Below are 19813 nucleotides of genomic sequence, written 5' to 3'. Positions count from 1 at the left end.
GTTTACATGCAGATTCTGTTCCAAAACCTAGTGAACTGCCTACCTAGACAGTTTAATTTAAATAGTGGCCGACAGATATACATTTGAGGTCAAAAGTTTACATACCATGCAGAATCTGCAAAATTGTAATTATTTAACCAAAATAAGAGGGATCATACAAAATGCATATTATTTTATATTTAGTACTGACCTGAATAAGATATTTCACATAAAAGACGTTTGCATATAGTCCATTAAAGAATAATAGTGGAATTTATTAAAACGACCCCATTAAAAAATGTACATACGCTTTATTATTAATACTGTGTTGTTACCTGAATGATCCACAGCTGTGTTTTTTTGGTTTAACGATAGTTGTTCAACTAAAACTGCCTGCTGCTCTTCTGAATATTCCTTCAGGTCCCACAAATTCTTTGGTTTTTCAGCATTTTTGTGTAGTTGAACCCTTTCCAACTATGACTGTATGATTTTGAGATCCATCTTTTCACACTGAAGACAACTGAGGGACTCATATGTAACTATTGCAGAAGGTTTGAATGCTCACTGATGCTCCAGAAGGAAAAAAAATGCATTAAGAGCCAAGAGTGAAAATGTTTGAACAGAATGAAGATGTGCAAATTTTTCTTATTTTGCCATTGTGTTTTGCATTGTGTTTCCTTCTAAAGCATCAGTGTGCATTTGAACCTTCTGTAATAGTTGAATAGTCCCTTAGTTGCCTTCCTGAAGAAAAACAGGCAGTTTAACTGTTCTTGACAAACAAGGGACTTATGAACAACTATTACTAAAAAAACAAAACAAAAAAAAACCACAGCTGTGGATCATCCAGGTAACAACACAGTATTAAGAATCAAGTGTATGTAAACTTTTGAACAGGGTCATTTTTCTAAATTCAACTATTATTTTCTCTTGTGGACTAGATGTAAACGTCTTTTATGTGAAATATCTGATTCAGGTCAGTACTAAATAAAAAAATAACATGCATTTTGTATGATTCCTCTTATTTTGGTAAAATAATTAACAGATTCTGCAAGGTGTAAGTAAACTTTTGACCTCAAATGTAGGTTAATGATACAATGTTGACATAATACGTCACACTATTTAAATAGAAATTTCATTTAAAAGCAAATAAAGCAAACATAATTGCTTGACTAAATATATTTCTGTGACAACAATTGAAGCATTTTAGACAATTTTTTTTTTTTTTTTAAATATCTGTAAAATAAACATTTATATCATCACCGTGAAATTCAATCCCTCAGTCAGGGTCACTTTCCTGTGTCTATAAATATAGGCAACAAAAAAAGGTTTAGGGTAAACAGGATACACAGTCTTTGATTTGTGTGTATGACAGGAAGGAAGCCAGGCGATCACATCCTGTCCAGTCCAGAGACTGAGCAGCAGTGATAGGCTGCTTTCACACTGCATCAGTTTGCACAGACACCCACGCTCCAGTACACTTCCTCATAAATGCCTCCTGCGCACTGCAGGGGCGGCTCTGGGTGATGTGTATTTGCAAACATAACACTCAAGGGAATCTGTCAAATACAGCGTGTTTTAACGTGCCACGAGAAGAGCTTGGGGAAACAGCCGACTCAGCATCAAGGATGCTAATGACCTCCCAGGTGGTTCGCTACACTATCGAGTACCCTCAATAGTGCACGGATGAATTATTAACAAGCTTGCTCTATGCTAAGAGTTTAAAGTCGGGCACTTACAAGGCCACGCGCAGCCGGATCTCATCCCTCTCCAGCACCTGCTCGCAGGTCTTTCCCGCATGCTCCTTCCACACCACATGGCACTTCCTGCAACTCTCCTGAGGAAGGGGACACAAAATAAACATCTGTGTTATTGATCACAATTGAAATGCACAGTGGAAAGAGAAACACCTGGACTATATTTCATTCATCCAGTGGGAAAAAGGTCACGTTTCTGTTGCTCAGTCACCTCTGTTTGTGCACACGGAAGGAGCCGGTGTTCCCAGTATTGTTTCAGAGGTGCATATTGCTTCCTACCCCACATAACACGCTAGTATTGTTGGTACGACCCTTCTGGAATTAATCACAATGTCAATACACCGTATTGGCTACCAGTACTATGGCACACAATATAGCTGCGGATCACACATCAAACATTATGTGTGGCCTGCCTGACACAGATTTACGGTCAACACAAGGTGACAGACAGCACAACTAGTTTAAAGCTAGATGTAATGGTGCTAACATTCTCAACAACACTGAAGTGAAAATGAATAAATGCCATAAAGCCATTCTAGATGGCTGGAAACCATATTGTTACTTTTTACCGTGGTAGTACTCTATGTGGTTTTACCTGTGGTTATCATGATCTAAATGTATAATACTATGAAAGACCAAAGGTAAGTTTTTACAAGATTAGAGTTCTACCTTGGTAAAAATATTCAAATTGTCTCTTTAAAAACAAGGTTGTTAATTTTTTTTTTTTTTTTTTTTTTTTTACAGATGTTACTGTTTGTTTTCAAAATTTACATATTCATCCCAACTAAAGTTTTGCTGGTATCACTGGTTTCAAATGCTAGTCTGGTATCTCTGCCGTTGATGTTTTCTATGTTTTTTTGTTTTTTTTTTACAGAAGTCTCTTATGCTCTTAGGCTGCATTTGTTTGATCAAAATGCAGAAAAAAACAGTAATATTGTGAAATATTATTTCAAATGTAAAAAAACTGTTTTCTATGTGAATACATATTAAATACAAAGCTGAATCTTCAGCGTCATTACTCCAGTGTCACATGATCCATCAGAAATCATTCTAATATGCTGATTTTTTTCCAGGATTCTTAAAAAAATAAAAGTTAAAAAGAACAGCATTTGTTTAAAATAGACATCTGTTGTAACAATATGAACTACAATTTAAAATTCGTGGTCAGTACATTTGTATTCTTTCTTTTTTTTTTTAAGAATTAATACTTTTATTCAGCAAGGATGTGATGTGATGTGAAACTGAAGACTGAAGTAATGACGCTGATGAAAATTAAAAATTCTTAAAATAGACAAATTATTTTAAATAGTAAAACGATTTAAAAATTGTAAATATATTAAAATAGAAAACCATTATTTTAAACATTTCGATCAAGTAAATGCAGCCTTGATAAGCAAAACCTTAAATGATCCCAAACCTTTTAACGTCAGTGTGAATTTTTTTATTACAATATAACATAATGGTTTTTATTTTAAGATACTTCAAAATGTGATTTATTCCTGTGATGCAAAGCTGAATTTTCATCAGCTGTTACTCCAGTCTTAAGTATCACATGATCCTTCAGAAATCATTCTAATTTATATCTGTAATATAAATAAAAATTTAATTAACAACTGTAAATTTAAATTTTCAGAACCATTACTCTAGCCAGTGTCACATGATTCTTCAAAATGATCAATGTTATTGATAATTATCAATGTTGGAAACAGTTGAGCGGACAAATCTTTTTTTGGAAGCTGTGATAACAACAAATTAAAAAGAACAGCATTTATTCAAAATAACTTTTCTAACAATGTAAATCAATGCTGTCACTTTTTATTAATGTTTGGTGAAAAGCATTAATTTCTTTAAAAAAAAATGAAAGAATAAATATTTACCGACCCCAAACATTTGAACAGTACTGCATATTGTTAGAAAACCTTTCTATTTTAAAGAAATGCTCTTCTTTTTAACCTTTTATTGATCCTGATAAAAAGTATAACAGGTTCCAAAATAATATTAAGCAGCACAACTGTTTCCAGCATTGATTAGAAATCAGCATATTAGAATGATTTCTGAAGGATGTTGCGACACTGAATACTGGAGTAATGATTCTGAAAACTTTATACACAGATATAAATTAAATGTAAATGTATATTAATACAGGAAACAATGTTTTACATAGTAATAATATTTTACAATATTACATATTTTTCTGTATTTTTGATCAAATGAACACAGCCTTGATGAGCATAAGAAACTTCTATTAAAAACATTACAAAACTTACTGATCCTAAACTTTTAAGTGGTAGTGTAAAAAGTGTAAAAAATATGTGAAATTAAAATCAAATCAATAAATTAATTTGACTAAAAGAAATTTTGTAAAAAAAAAAAAATTAAAAGAATGAATAAAGACAACAGTACAGTACTATAGTGGCCAGGAAAAAAATGTAGTTGTGCAACAAACTATTTTCCAAATAAAATCTACATTTATAATAATAATTTTTCACTGTATTAATCTGATGTTTATACATGAAAAAATATAGCTGCTTTTAAATACTTGGATAGGAGAATTGCAAATCCTTGCAATAGGATGATCTGTGGCATCTAAAAGTCAAACAAAGCCACTTCACATTTAATACGGTGTACTTTCTTCTTTAATGCAAGGCTATGTGACTTTTGGAAAAGAAGAGAAAATACTAAGTCTGCTTCCTTAACAAACAACACGATCTGAGTAATTAATCATGAGCCTATAAACAGTGTAACATGCCTGTAAATCTAATATTTAAAGGTTAGAGAGGTTTATTCACATCCCAAAACACAGGTATGAGCAATAGCTTTCCTTTGCAAACTATACTAATAAAGCAATGACCAAGGCCCAGCAAAAGGCTATATAATCTGAACTGTCTTTATAAAATAGCAGAAAGCAGCTAGCGCAGACTGAGGGTGCACAGCTCCCTGCCCTCCACTCTGGATGTGATTCGTCGTCTGTCTGGTTGCCTAGGAACAACATTTTCATCTGTTCCATTTTAGCCATGCCTGCCCACAATGCTTTGCCTTTCAGCTGACTGGAAAGGACATCTGAGTGCAACATGCAGCGAAACCATGTAAACGCCTACGCTTTTCACAGACACAAACCTGGCTATTAAATTAGCATGTGCTGGACACTTCTACATTTCCTGTGGTGCTTCATCACATTTGACTGCAGCCAAGTAGAATATTTCCATATAGCAGAGCTACATGCATTTTTAACATAAACATTAGCTGTTTCAGTCTGCAAACCAGAGAAAGAGCACATGTGGCCACTCTCTAATCCCATAAACCATTGTTGCCTGGTAACAATCCCCATGGTAAATACCATTAGCATAAATAATTAACGATAAAGCTGAATATTAATGACAGTGACAGATGATAAATGACAACTTAGTGTAATGCAGATGCCCTCAGAACAATTGCTCCTGCCCCTCGGGTGTCATCTCAAGTGAGAAACGTACCTATGTGATGAACTACATGAGCAAAGTGGCTTCCTCAGAAATATATTTATGAAATTCAGCCTCAGGCTGCATGTTGTAAAAACATAAATCATCATTCATCAGTATCGTTGTGAAAAAGCTGTACCACAATCTATAGTGGAAATGGTGAATGATGCAAAGATCAGGCCAGACAATAGCCATGAGGCATGAAGCATGCAAACATGAGGAGGTGTGACAGACAGTACTACAGTAGTGTACTGCCCCCTAGTGGAGCACAACAGCATAACATGGGAGGGCCAACACCATTTAACTGATGAGTCTTTTATTAAAATGAATATTTCATTTTACAGATAGCATTCTCAGATTTGAAATAGAACATGTTCAGACTTGTGGCGATTTTGGGTTGAATACAAACCCAGCGACTTACAAGTAGTTTTATTTAACTCAACTATTGTTTAAAACTGGCTATATGACTGGGTTAAAATGAACCTTAAACAGGTTGTAAATTTAAAGCCAGACACATAATTACTAGAGGCATCAGCAATAATCAAAAGGTGAATGTTTATTAATAAGCAATGTAAAAAAATGTTTATTATTTAATATAGATTTGTTCATTTATTGACCTTTTTTGAGTTCATTTTAAGAAACATAGTAACTTTCAAGCAATAGCTTACTTAAAACTACCCAGAAGGTTGGGTTAAATATTGTTTTTTTAGAGACTGCAACAATACCAATTTCTTATGTTCGGTCATAATTTTTTTTTTTTTTTTATTAAATTATTTTCTGAAAATTAGAACTGAAAACAAAGTATATTTAATAATCAATTATTTAAAACACATTAATTAATCAATCATTAAAATTGTTTACTGAAAACACATTTAAGCCATAAATAGTAATGCAAAAAAACTAAATGAAAGTTTTCATTTAGCTGAAAACTAAAAATAAAGTTTAACCAATTAGTTAAATCACATTTATTTAATCATTTAAAATAATAACAATTTATTGGCAAGGTTCATTAGTTAACTACATTAGTTAGCATAAACTAAAAGTTAACAATACTTTTACAGCATTTATTAATCTTAATGTTAATTTTAGCATTATTGAAATCACAATTTGTGTTTGTTAACATTAGTTAATGCACTCTGAACTAATATGGACAAACAATACATGACTATTTTTATTAACATTAACAAAGATAAATAAATACCGTAATGTATTGTTCATGTTAGTTAATACATTAACTATAAGGTAGGTTTATATCAACTTTTTAATTGCATAATTATGTTTCTACTTCAATTTGTTGTTAAAATATAAACATTTAAATGGTGGCTGTATTAAAAACTCAAATTCATGATTTATTCAAATATTCATTAAAAATTAAGTAAATAAAATTAGGTAAAGGAAGAAAGTAAAAATATGAATATGTAATATAGTGCATATATTTAAAATTCTTCTCTTTAGAGTCATTTCTTCTAGCGAACTGTAGGCTATAAACGTAAGAATCATGGAAAAAAAACTATATATAGTGTGTATATACACTAGAGGTCTTCACGGGTCCAAAAATTCGTACCCGAACCCGAAGAGACCCGTAAATGTCCTGGACGGAACCGACCCGGACCCGTATTTTATTTTAAAGTGGGACCCGAACCCGTGAAGACCCGAAATATACCTTAAATGTACTAGTTGGACCCGAACTCGGCTGGGAAGACACAGACCCGACTGTACCCGAACGGCACATATTGCACAGCAAACTGCTATTAACTATAAATAAGTTGCAAAGGAAAAAAAAAACTTTTTTGGCGTAAACTACTGTTAGTAGCGTTGCATACAGACCTCCTTCAGTACATGTTAGGCTGTTCTTCTCTCTTGCCGACAGAAAGACCCTTTTTAATCCACTATTCCAGCTTTAATAGTTACTTTAGGGCAGGCTACTCGCGGTCACGGTCGGTGACGAATGACCAATGCAATACTTTTTTCTCTCTAAGTCAACTTCGACCGTTGTGTTTACCCTTTTGAACTACAATAACGATACTTTTGCAGATTGTAATAAAGACTCGGCGCAATTGTTTTATTTATTAGTTAATTTATTATTAATTAATATTATTAATTTATAATTAAACATTTTTTTCCAAAAAGGCACAGAACAATGAATGCGGTAAACTTTACTGCGTGCATCTTCAATAACAGTATCTTCTTCAGTAAGATAAAGCAATACAAAACATATGTTTAGAGCTCCACCTAGTGGTCATCTTATGAAACTTAAAGGAGGAATTCGCACGTATAGCACGAGACAGCTTGATAGCGTAAATAGCTTATTCTGAAAAGAGTGTATTTTTTCCACCATATTTTCTATTATCACTGTGCTCTCTGAGCCGAGACTGACCAAAAAATTAAAATATAACAAGATAGTTCTTCCGTATTATTATAAACGTAAGAAAGAATGCTATGTGTACTATGGCAGAGTAAAAGCAAAGTACCTTTAAAGTCCCCCTGAAATCAAAATTAAAGTTTTTTGGCTTTTAGTATGAATATATTAGTTTTAAGATTATCTATAAGCTAGTGTGTTTCAAAGCAGTGACAAAATTCGCTTTTACAAGATATGGGCATTCAAAACTTACACTCTCGTCACTTCCGCCAATATGAATCAAGGATTTTGATGATATCACCGCGCACTTCAGTTTCAGATCAAACGTTCTGTCCAATAAAATGCTCTCTAGAGTCCGTAGTGTCCCGCCCCCTACACAGAGACGCGGAGCAGATCATATGCGCTCATATGCGCGGTCGGACTCGGCATGTGTTAAACTACACAGCCTCAGCATGATTATTATCACTATTTCGTTTTAGCAAGAGTTTCATATTGAATCTGTGGGGTAATTTATTAGTCTGTGGCTGTCATAAGCTTACAAATGCGGCTTTACCGAGCTCAACGGCTCTGCCCCGAGCAGATATAAATGGAACGCTATTGGCTGTTCAAAATTAGTGGGCGGGGCTTAGCGATATGTTTTTGTTTCAGTTAAAAGAACGTCACCACATAGAAGAACGCTGCGTGTTTCAAGGCACTTCAGTGGACCTTTAAGGCCTTAAGGGTATACGCCTTATTCAGCCCGCCGCCATTTTGAATCGAAAACGAGGCTGTGAGGGATAGCAGTCCAGCAGCGCCCACTGTGACATATTGTTGCGTACCGGGACGTAGATTGTTTAGTCATAAAAATAAAGAGAAAATATAATTTCACTAATTTCCACAGGACAAAGAACTTCAGAAAATGTGTATTATTAAAGTTCGACAGGACATAGGACCTAACTTTCAGGTAACAACATTGTATTTATTTAAGAAAATGACTGTGGAAACTAGCCGGTTGGCTAACTGCTAATTTATAACGTGAGCATGTTTATCTTCCTTTAAAAGTTTACGCAGAGCTAAAATGTTATGTTTTACTACAACAACTAAACTAAATATCTACATTTTGTATAGATTACAAAGAACACAAGAGTGTGCTCAACGTTTTACTCAGGATTGTTTTTCAAAAACACTGACTGGAATTAGGAAGCTTAAGGAGGGTTCAGCTCCGTCTGTGTTTACCTGAACTCAAAGACCGGGGACGTTCTAAAACGCTTAACGTGAAAAACGCTTAACGTGGCTTAACGTACGTAAAAAACGACCAGGAAACCCCAAATTTCTGTCAAACCTTACTTGGAACAAACACTAACTACTATCAAAAGAACGAGTCCTTATTCCATAGATAAAGTGAAGAATATCACGTTAAGCGTTTTCTCCCCCATAGAAGCCCATTATAAGGAAACAGCTTAACGTGGTTTAACTTACCTCAGCAGCGACCAGGGAAGACCAAACTTCTGTCAAATTTTACGTATAATAAATACTTTATGCTGTCAAAAGAACGAGCTCTTATTCGACATACTGTATAAAGTAATCGCCCCCCATAGAAGTCCATTAAAAAAACGCTTTAATGTGGCTTAATGGAGCTGAACAACGACCGGCACAAAACAAATTTAGGTCAAACGTTACATATAATAAACACTTGCTGCTGTCAAAATATGAGATCTCATTCAGCATAAAAAGATAATATATCACGTTAAGCGTCCCCTATAGAAGTCCATAAGGAAACAGCTTAACGTGGTTTAACGTATCTTAAAACCAAATTTCTGATGTTATACATAATAAATACTTGCAGTGTCAGTGTTTATTATATGTAACGTTTGACCAAAATTAGTTTTTTGCCGGTCGTTCAGCTCCATTAAGCCACATTAAAGCGTTTTTTTAATGGACTTCCCTGGGGGGGCGATTACATTATATGCTGAATAAGAGCTCGTTCTTTTGACAGCAGAAAGTATTTATTATAAGTAGCTAAAATTTGACAGAAGTTTGGTCTTCCCTGGTCGCTGCTGAGGTAAGTTAAACCACGTTAAGCTGTTTCCTTATAATGGGCTTCTATGGGGGAGAAAACGCTTAACGTGATATTCTTCACTTTATCTATGGAATAAGGACTCGTTCTTTCGATAGTAGTTAGTGTTAGTTCCAAGTAAGGTTTGACAGAAATTTAGGGTTTCCTGGTCGTTTTTTACGTACGTTAAGCCACGTTAAGCGTTTTTCACGTTAAGCGTTTTAGAACGTCCCAAAGACCTCACGAAAAGAAAACCTTGCGATCGTAAATGAAAAAGATATTATTTTTAAATGACGTTTTAAAAATTAACATGCTTAATAGTTTGTGTTAAGAGCCTGCAGTTAGATCATAAGCCTCTTTCAGACAACATGTTAAGTCATACAAAAAAACAGTGGGTAGAAAGTTTATTTTTATGCAAAGCGATCAAAAGATAACATTTATTTATTAGTTTGCCGTGTAGAGTTTGGGGTCAACCCCTTTTAAAATCGCAAAATGATATTCAGAACATTATTTTTTGTTTCTGTTTTGCTTTAGACAAGGAAAACGTCATGTTTATCGTAATTTCATAATAAAGGTCGGGAAGACGCTTATCATTATCATTTGAAAAACTCTGTATAAGCGTTTAAAGGAAGATAAACATGCTCACATTAGAAATTAGCAGTCTTTCCACAGTCATTTTCTTAAATAAATGCAATATTGTTACCTGAAAGTTAGGTTATATGTCCTGTCGAACAATCCACGTTTTCTGGAGTTCTTTGTCCTGTGGAAAAATGTGAAATGACGTATTATTTTACGGTTATGCGATCTACATCCCGGGACGCAACAATACGCCACAGTGGGCGCCGCTGGACTGCTATCCCTCACAGCCTCGTTTTCGATTCAAAATGGCGGCTGGCTGAATAAGGCGTATTCTATAGTCTTTGGCAGAGTTTCTCTATGGCTCTGGTCTTTGGTAAAAGTCGCCAGCTCTGGTTGCCATAGAAACATTTCATGCGCGTTATTTTAATGCAGTGTAAACATCACAGACAACATTAATGTGACTGTTCATTTTCGATTTCATATTTTGTTGCTCATGTGAAATAAATAAATGTGCAAGGCTTTTTATTTCACATCACTCATGAAGGAATCCATGATCACCGACCGTCCATTTACGTTAACTCCTCCTGCGCTCTGCTTCTCGCTGCTGCGGTCACGCGACGCGACATGCGTTTATTTATTTAATCTTCTTCTTTTTTTTTATTTCCTTCTCACACTTTTCTTATCATAATTTTACAAGACGCAAGTTACAAAACACGTGCAAAGTGGTGACTGACACTGGAAGGTGCGATGTTCTCCGATCGACTCGGGTATTACACACAAGTTAAACATACCCGGACCCGAAGTAATAGATTTGGACCCGACCCGGACCCGGCTAACCATTTAAAATATAGACCCGAACCCGTACGGGTCCCGGGTCCTCGGGTCTCGGGTCCTCTGTGAAGAGCTCTAATATACACTACAGAAGCTTTTTATTTCAGATAAATGCTGATCTCTGGATCTTTCTATTTATCAAAGAATCCTGTACTCAACTGTTTTAAATACTGATGATAATAAAAAAAAAAGTTTCTTGAACAGCAAATCAGCATATTAGAATGATTTCTAAAGGATCATGTGAAGCTGAAAAATTGGGTAATGCTGAATGATGCTGAAAATGTAGTTTTGATCACAGGAATAAATTACATTTTAAAATATATTCAAATAGATGACAGTTATTTTAAATAGTAAAATTGCTGTGCTTTGGATCAAATAGGTTTGGGGAGTCAAAGAGACTTCTTTAAAAAACATTAAAAACTGTTCAAAAACTTTTGACTGGTAGTGTATATATCCCTCTACACAAACACAATTATTTTTAAAAACAAAATGGCTAAATTATCTCCTAAATGATCTTTTCTTGATAATGATTTTAAGAGTTTGTCACTAAATGGCGTGTTTGCATGTACACACGCAAAAGGAGTTGACTAAAGGAAGTGACTGCGGCTCTCAGTTAAGGTGACTCTCACAGTCAGGAGTGTGAACACACACTGATTCCTCTGTTTATATACATGACTAAAAATACAGCGGTGACATCACGCTGACATCATTTTAACAGCGCTTCCTGGTACAAAGTATACCTTGCAAGGCAAGGCTGACACTTCCTGATCAGCAGGGTGCGCACACAAACTCTCAAAACGGGGTGGAGTCAGTCTCAGATTCACACAGGTCGCCCCTGTTATGCAACAGTTGTTATCTGTGTTGGCAAACACTGCAGATTCCTTCAAAGCAAGTGTATGATTTATGGCACTTATGAGCAACCGAAGAAATTTATAGCCCGGTTGACAATACTCTTTCACAATTTCTAAGCAGCCATCCGACCCTTTTATTAAAGTACTATGGGAACAAGCAAAAAATAAATAAATGAATAAAAGTTGGTGGTTAGACATTAGACAGGCTAGAGTGCCATGAATCACAGTACAGGGAATCTCATTTGTAAAAGAAATGTGACTTTGCAGATGTCATTTATCACTAAAATAATGTTCCACCTGAGCCACAGGAACCTTCTAACCACACAGGATGTATGTAGCGCCCATCTGCACCCGCGTAAAGGTCTATTTTCTGTAATTAAGCCAGAAAATGGTTGACATCTAGCACAGCGATCAAAGTACCACAACAAACTGGAAAAACAGCTTGTGTGACAAGAGGAAAACGGCTTTAACGGCAAGTTTTTATCTCGACAAAACAAGCCTAAGGTGATAACTGTGGTCATGCCACATATTCTTGTAACATAAATCTGATTCACCAAAACTAACAACCCGGTTTCCTGTTAAACGCTGTGTGCATACGTCTCATTTAAGCTGAAACTTTATAACCCGAAACCACAGCTCTAGGTAGTCACGCTAGTTTTATCTTAGCTGAACATATTTGTGTGTAAATTTAGTCTATTCATCTGTTGGACTCAGCCACATCCACATGCTTGGAAAAAGCCACCAGCATTCATTGTTTATTTGTTTTTTTTTCCCATTGTATTTAATCAGAAATGTGCCAGTAATGCATGTATGTAATCATAAATCTAAAACAGTCAATAGGCCTGTTCTAATGAGCAAGTGAACGACATAAAATAAAAAGCTCAGATTATAATCAATACGGTGTGAAAAAGTTAAAAACTTGTTCTGGAGTCTAGACAGTTTTATTGATTATAAAGGGGGCATCCGTGAACAAATCCCTATCATCTGCGAGACAAAAAAGATATTTTAAAGATGACATGAAAATCTGACTTTTTCCCGTGTTTAAGTGCATTTAGCCAGAAAATATGAAACAAGGACAACACAGTAATTGTTTGGTAAGCATTTTCCTACAAGAATGTAAATAAAAGTTAGAGGTCAGATTTCGCTCCCCCCGTGACGTGGTAAGGGGATCTTATTGTAATATGTCCACCCCTTAATTCACATGTTTCCATCCCTAGTGCTGTCATTTTGTTTTCGCAAGCAACAACGGTGTACCAGTTCTAACACAATGGCAAAAGTTTGAGAAAAACATGCTAACTGTTCTGACAAGAGAGCAGAGAATATTGATTTATTTACTGTATATTACACTGCTGCTAATACAAACAGCGATTTCTTTCCCAACTGTTTACCTTCACAGACATAACCGACTGTTTTTGTAACTCCTGTGTGTTTTTAACATAAACTTGTGCGTATTTGATAGTTCAAGTGCAATAAGATATGAAAGAGAACTTAGTTTAGTACTCACAAGCCATTTGACAGCCGCTTTCTGTGTGCGTGTTTCGAATATGTGAACGCTATATCAGAAGTTTAAACAATTATGGTTTAAAACGCATGATTTCAGCATGATAGACATAGTAATCAAAACCAAACAGATGTTTTTTAGCAGAGTAACTGAGGTACGAGCTGTAAGGGCACAGTCCTATTCTGGAAAAGGGAGCGGTGAGCAGCAGCTCATTTGCGTTTAAAGAGACATGAACAAAAACAGCATGTTTCTGCTTTCACTCAAAATAGGCCTCTTTGTGATCTGGGAGGTATTTTGAGCTGAAATTTCACAGACCCATTCTGGGGACACCTGAGACTTGTATTACATACTGTAAAAAGGGGCATAATAGCTCTCCTTTAAAAAAAATGTTGTTAACCATACACTTATGGTGAATATTTTTTTATGCTCCACAGGTGTGGAATGGCATGAGTGTAAGTAAACGATGACAATTTACATTTTAGGGTGAACTATCCCTTTAAATGGCTTGACTCAAATTGCTGCAAGACAATTTGTTAGTTTGCTGTGCACTCATCGATTATAATAAAACAGGAGCATGTAAATAAGCATTTTATCGTAAATTCTAATAATCGCAACAGTAGTCTCAAAGGAAATAAACAACATTATGATTTCTGTCATAACCACGCAGCTACTAAGACACATTCCACTGCATACATGTCTACTTCTCCAAAATAAAGCAGCATATACTAGTACAAAGTGTTAACTGTTGCAACATCTGTTGAGGCACTCTGTGAATAAGCTTCTCTCCTGAACAGCCTGCAGCAGCAGCTGGCCTTATAAGGCAGAAGAGGAGATTTGCTGAGCATCTGATTGGGGGGCTGCTTGTTCTGGAAAAGCACAGGCCTGAATCAGCCTCAGGGAGAGCGTGTGCTAACACACACAAACATCCCTAAGCCACGGCAACATATCATAAAGCTAGAACACAAAAGCATTTTTGATGAAACGCTCGAGATTTTAGGGTTTGGCTGATGATGTGTACTTTGAGGAAGGGCTGAGCAAACACAGCTCCTTATAAAATCTACAGTGGAGTATGCAGCATGTCTGAACCAGATCCGTTCAATGGAATGCACTCTAAAGTGTAATATATATAGACTACTGTACAAATGTTTAGGGTCAGTAGTGTTGCCAGCAAGGATGCACTGAATCAAAACTGACATTTATAATGTTGTAATGTATAAAATGTATCATGGCTAACACAAAAATATTAGGCAGCACAATGGTTTTCAACATTGCTGATGATAAGCGTTTTTTGAGCAGCAAATCAGCATATTAGAATGACTTCTGAAGGATCATGTGACACTGAAGACTGAAGTAATGATGCTGAGAATTCAGCTTTATCTTCATAGGATTAAACAATTTGAAAATATATTAAAATAGAAAAGAGTTATTTAATATTATAATAATTTTTAATAATTTTGTGTTTTTGATCAAATAAATGCAGCCTTGGTGAGCATAAAAAATGTAAAAACAAATCTTACCAAGCCCAAACTTTTGAATGGTAGAGAATGCTGGATTATTTGAAAGTTACAGTATAAAATCTTAAATATGGCACTATTAAAAAAATCTTGGAATCGCATACTGCAGCTGCAGCTGTCCCATCAAGGCAAATCTAAGAAACATGGATACATGGAAAATAAACAGTGCAAACACAAAATTCACTCAGTAAAGCCAGAGAGTAGGGAATGTTGGCAGATCTTCATGTGAAAACCACAACCAACACATCCAATCACTGTGAGAAAAACAGCATTTTTTGAAATGTGAAAACCTAAGAAAAAAAGAAAAAAAAAAATCTGGGTCAAATATGAACCGTACCGCATTTCAAATTTGAAGGATCTGGGTCTGACCAATGAAGGTCCTTGATCCACTACAAGGGGTGGAGCCACAGAAAAGGGGAAAGTGTGTCAGTTATACAACTTTCATCTTCACAGAGGGAAAAGAGCGAAGAGAAGGGCACAGGAGAGGATGTCTCCTCACCATGAAAGACAGGAACTTGAGGGCACACATTAACAGACAAATGGGGCATCAGAAGTGAAAGAGACTGGAGGGAAAAAACTTGTGTGCTGAAACATGAGCACTGAAGTGCTTAATGGGGCACTGGGATTTCCAGAGTCTTCCATAGCCGACTGTTTCCTACCATGGACAAATGTGGGTTAGACAGCTGCAAATATCTCCATACCAAATGACCAGAAATGGGAAGACGTCACCCTGAACATTAACAGTCAGGGTAAAGGTCCACAAAATGGTAGAACTTGTAACATAAGCGTGCTTTAAGTGGCCCAGTCATTTAATACGAATTCATGTGATAGTGATTTCCCCATGCAGATTTCACAACGGTTTCAAGTGGATTACAAATTTGCTGCCATTTCAAAAAGTACTAATATGTACCATTTAGGTACTAACATGTACACTTTAGTTATAATACAGTTGAGGTCAAAAGTTTACATCCCCTTGATTTTTAATACCGTGTTGTTACCGAAATGATCCACAGCTGTGATTTTTGTTTAGTGATAGTTCTTAATGAGTCCCTTGTATGTACTGAACAGATAAACTGTCTGCTGTTCTAATGAGGTAATTTTCATTTTTGTGTGAACTATCCATTTAAGTGAAGTGTGTCTTATTTTCTCATGACAGCCATTTTGACATACAAAGGTGATGTTTCATAGAACAACCCTTTGAAACGTACATCCTTTCAATTACCAGCCCAGATGTTTAACCACTATGCCACAGCACTGCACACATTTTCCTTGCTATAATATACATCTTTAGGAGGTTGTCATTTTATACAGATTAACATCCAACAAATTTGTTCCCTAGAAGCACAGCTTTGGAAAAGTCCTCCTAACGCTGGCCAAGTCAAGCACTGCTGTGCACGAGAGCCCAGTTCTCCATCTCGACAGGAATGCCATGCTGAGAGCCAGAAAGAGGAAATGAAAATGGGTCACATTATGAAATCATACCACACAACTGTTCTCAATTTCCCCCCTGTCCAGTCCTGTGACTCCACCAGGAGGAAGACGGATAGGAGGGGAAAATGGAGGTCCTGCCTGATGGCACACTTAAATCTATCGGCTGTGCCGAGAGGAAGGCCAAAGATATGGTCGTTCGAGCGGCTTCCCCTGCCCCCCTCTCCCGCCCTGCTGTGAGCTGTTGCAGAAGCGTGAGGTGGGGTTTAGCCATGTAATCAGCAGCAGATGTGCGGCAGAATAAAACTGCACTGGCTTCACAGAACAAGAGCGCCACCCAGCGGACAACTGTTATATGACTGAAAACACAAAAATACTGTTACATTCCTGATGGCAGCCTTTTAAAGGGAAATGCCTACCATCAATAAGACTTACCCTGACTATAATCAACTGATAACTGCTGAAAGGACATTGAATGATTAAAAATTAATGAAGTAATGTACCATTATATCTCTGGTATGCACAAGTTGTCAATAATTCAATTGTCCAAATGCCATTATTCCACTTCCGTTAGATTTACTACATAGACATTCAAAAAAATACAAACACAACTGAATATCTGAATACTGTGTTGGACCTTCAGGTCAACTCCTAACCACTAAGCATATACTAAATGCTTCACTGCTTGCGAATATCAAGTAAATTTATGAGAAACCTTTTCTTCTGTCACTCTGACTCAAAGTGATGTGGGAAATGGTCTGCTTCAAACTGACAGGAACTCCAAACATACTTTACATTAAATTACAATGTATGTGTACACACACCTACAGCTTTCATGATGTTTGAAAGGCGCTCACGATCACAGCCCTCCCACATGCGTTTATGACTTTAAAAGTGATGGAGGGACAAACAGAGACAGAGCGAGAGAAATGGAGGTTGACAAACTGCAGGCGGGCGGCTCTTGCAATCCTCTCAGGCCTGTTGAGAAAGTAGCTGTGAGTTTAGAGTCCTTGACATGTTCCGCCTGCCAGCTGAAATTCATGAACACACAGACCGACTAACAGCTCTCTGTGTCCTGGCACTGCCTGATACATTCCTCACAGCCCAACACAGATAAGACTCAAGACAAAACATCAAATGTGCTTGTAAGCAGCGTTGGAGAAGCTATTGTAAAACTTCTCAAGCTTTGATCTACTATTTTGATTAAAGAAAGTTCAATACTTTCAAGTCACTTTAATTGGTTCACTTTATTATATATAAAAAAACTGATTATTGTTTCTTCTTCAATTAAGTTTTTTTTTTAATTGGAAGGGTGGGCTTTATTTCAGCAAATTACTTCACATTGTTACATCTATCCCCAGCTTTTGTTACAACTCACCCCAGTAGCAAGGTAGGCTGTAACAACGGAACTCTATGTATTTGATATTAACTCACATAATCTGTGATTATGCAGTACATGTCCAAGTGATTTTTATTTGTAGTAGACAAATGTGGCTACCATATAAGTTCTAGAAATCTAGCACAAACAACCACTGAGTTACTGATGCTTAAAGTAGGGCCGATACTGAGCTCCTGTACTCGTACTCGTTAAAATCCCCCGATACCAAACGCCGATACCACACAGCTGTGACAAGTGCATATTCAGACAAAGAAACATCGACCACAGAACAACAAACAGCAGAATGGAGTCATTAGAGGTTAAGGATGTCTACTAAGTATATGTATGAAATTAATATAATGTTAAACATTCAGTAATGCCTGTATAGCTGATGAGCGCAAGATAACTGACAGCTGATAAGCAAAGCACGCAGCTGGATTGAGCGCGCGGTGGCGCACATGCGCGAGCTTGTCAAATGAATGTCCCTTTCTCACAGACATCACTGGAAAGTTTGTAGTTCGGTCGGATATGTCAAAAACAAGTAATGAAAACAATGCAAAAATTACTGCGTGCGACTGTGAAATAATATTTAGGAGCATATTTGTGTTTGCGCTCAGGGGAGATTTAAAGGTTTTTACGTGTTTTTGCAACATTGTGTAATATATCACAGACATGTCTCACGAATCTTTTCATAAATAAAGCGTAGAGAGAGAGTGTAAATAAGAGACTGATTGTGCAGTAAAGACAGCATCGTTGATTATAATAGAGCTTTGTGAGATTTTTGTGTAATTTTTAAGGGAGTTTGTAAATGAGATATTGATTTAATACAGCAGTTAAATAAACTAAGTTATTATTAGGTGACTTACATTGCCTGCTTTTGCTCTATTTCGTCGTCAAAATTAGCCTGAAACAAGTCACAACTGAGCCGCTGCGCATTTCCATTCAAACACAGCGGTGTTTCATTTATGAATGAACGTGCGTTTTTAAACGAATCTAGTGAAATGATTCAATTTCCCATTCATAAAGACAGTGACTCGCTGTATTCCTGAATGAACCACCCGTTCGAACGAATCAAATGAATATGATATGATTCAGTAATTAAATCAGTGTTTTGCCGCCACCTGCTGGCAGTTATTTAAATCTTTAATATTTCTGCGTTAAAAATGTAGATTTAAAACATTAATCTCAACATGAATTTAGGAATTTAGGCCTCATTAAGCATATGAAAAGGTAAAAACAAACAATAAGCCGCTGCAATGGAGCTCTAATGCTATTGAATTAAAGATGATGTACCATAGAGCAAAAAAATGAACAGTGAAAGTAACAAAAACTTGTAAAATACATTTTAATGGGCATAATTAAGTGTAGAAATAACTGAAGGATATACAGTCAAACCAAAAATTATTCAGACACCACATGTAATTTTTATTATATATTTTTTACTAGTGGGTGTGGGACACTAGTTCTATTTCTATTAAAGTTATCTGACATTATCAAGATGAATTTGTTCTGACACATTTTAACTCTTGTCATATTTTATTACCATTTTCTAAACTATAGGAGAATAAACTGTGACAATGTGAGAAATTTTCAAGGTGTCTGAATAAATTTTGGTTTGACTGTGTATATTTGATAAAATGAAGTTAACAAACTACCATTATACATATTATTTTAGTTCTTCTACCCAATATTTTACTAATTTACCAGTAAATTTAAAAATATCGGTACTCAGAATCGGCAAGTACCAAAAATAAAAGTATCGGTATCGGGCGAGTACTGGAAAAAGCGGTATCGGTGCATCCCTAGCTTAAGGTTTATCGTTTTAAAAACATCTAAGCTATCACACTTCTGAAAAATGCAGTTAAGCTAAAATCTCCTTTCAGCAGATGCTTGTAACAAACACTTAATAATACACTTCAGTCTTTTTTCTTTAAACTTGCTTCTCAAAAGCACAACAACAGGTTGTGATCTGTGATTCATGTCCCAAAGGTAAAAAACACATTTTCCCTGTTATCATTTCCAAAACATCATGAGACCGTGATATCCCGGAATACTGATTCATCTAGTTCTGCTGAAACTTCCATGACCCTGGTCAAGCTCTGTTTTGGGTTTGGGGAGATGAATATTTATAGCAGACATAATGAAT

At 36.0% G+C, this 19813-nt stretch overlaps 1 protein-coding gene across 1 annotated transcript in view; it reads right to left on the bottom strand.

Annotated features, from left to right (window-relative positions):
* rnf216 (ring finger protein 216) overlaps positions 1-19813 on the bottom strand; it is a 37691-nt gene that overhangs the window by 6305 nt on the left and 11573 nt on the right. Inside the window, exon 14 of the mRNA XM_073833163.1 lies at positions 1716-1813. Coding sequence (XP_073689264.1) covers positions 1716-1813 — 98 coding nt within the window. The remainder of the gene's footprint in view (positions 1-1715; positions 1814-19813) is intronic.

This window comes from Garra rufa, chromosome 1, assembly GCF_049309525.1.
Source record: "Garra rufa chromosome 1, GarRuf1.0, whole genome shotgun sequence".
Lineage (NCBI taxonomy): Eukaryota > Metazoa > Chordata > Actinopteri > Cypriniformes > Cyprinidae > Garra > Garra rufa.
This window is presented reverse-complemented; position numbering and strand designations above follow the sequence as displayed.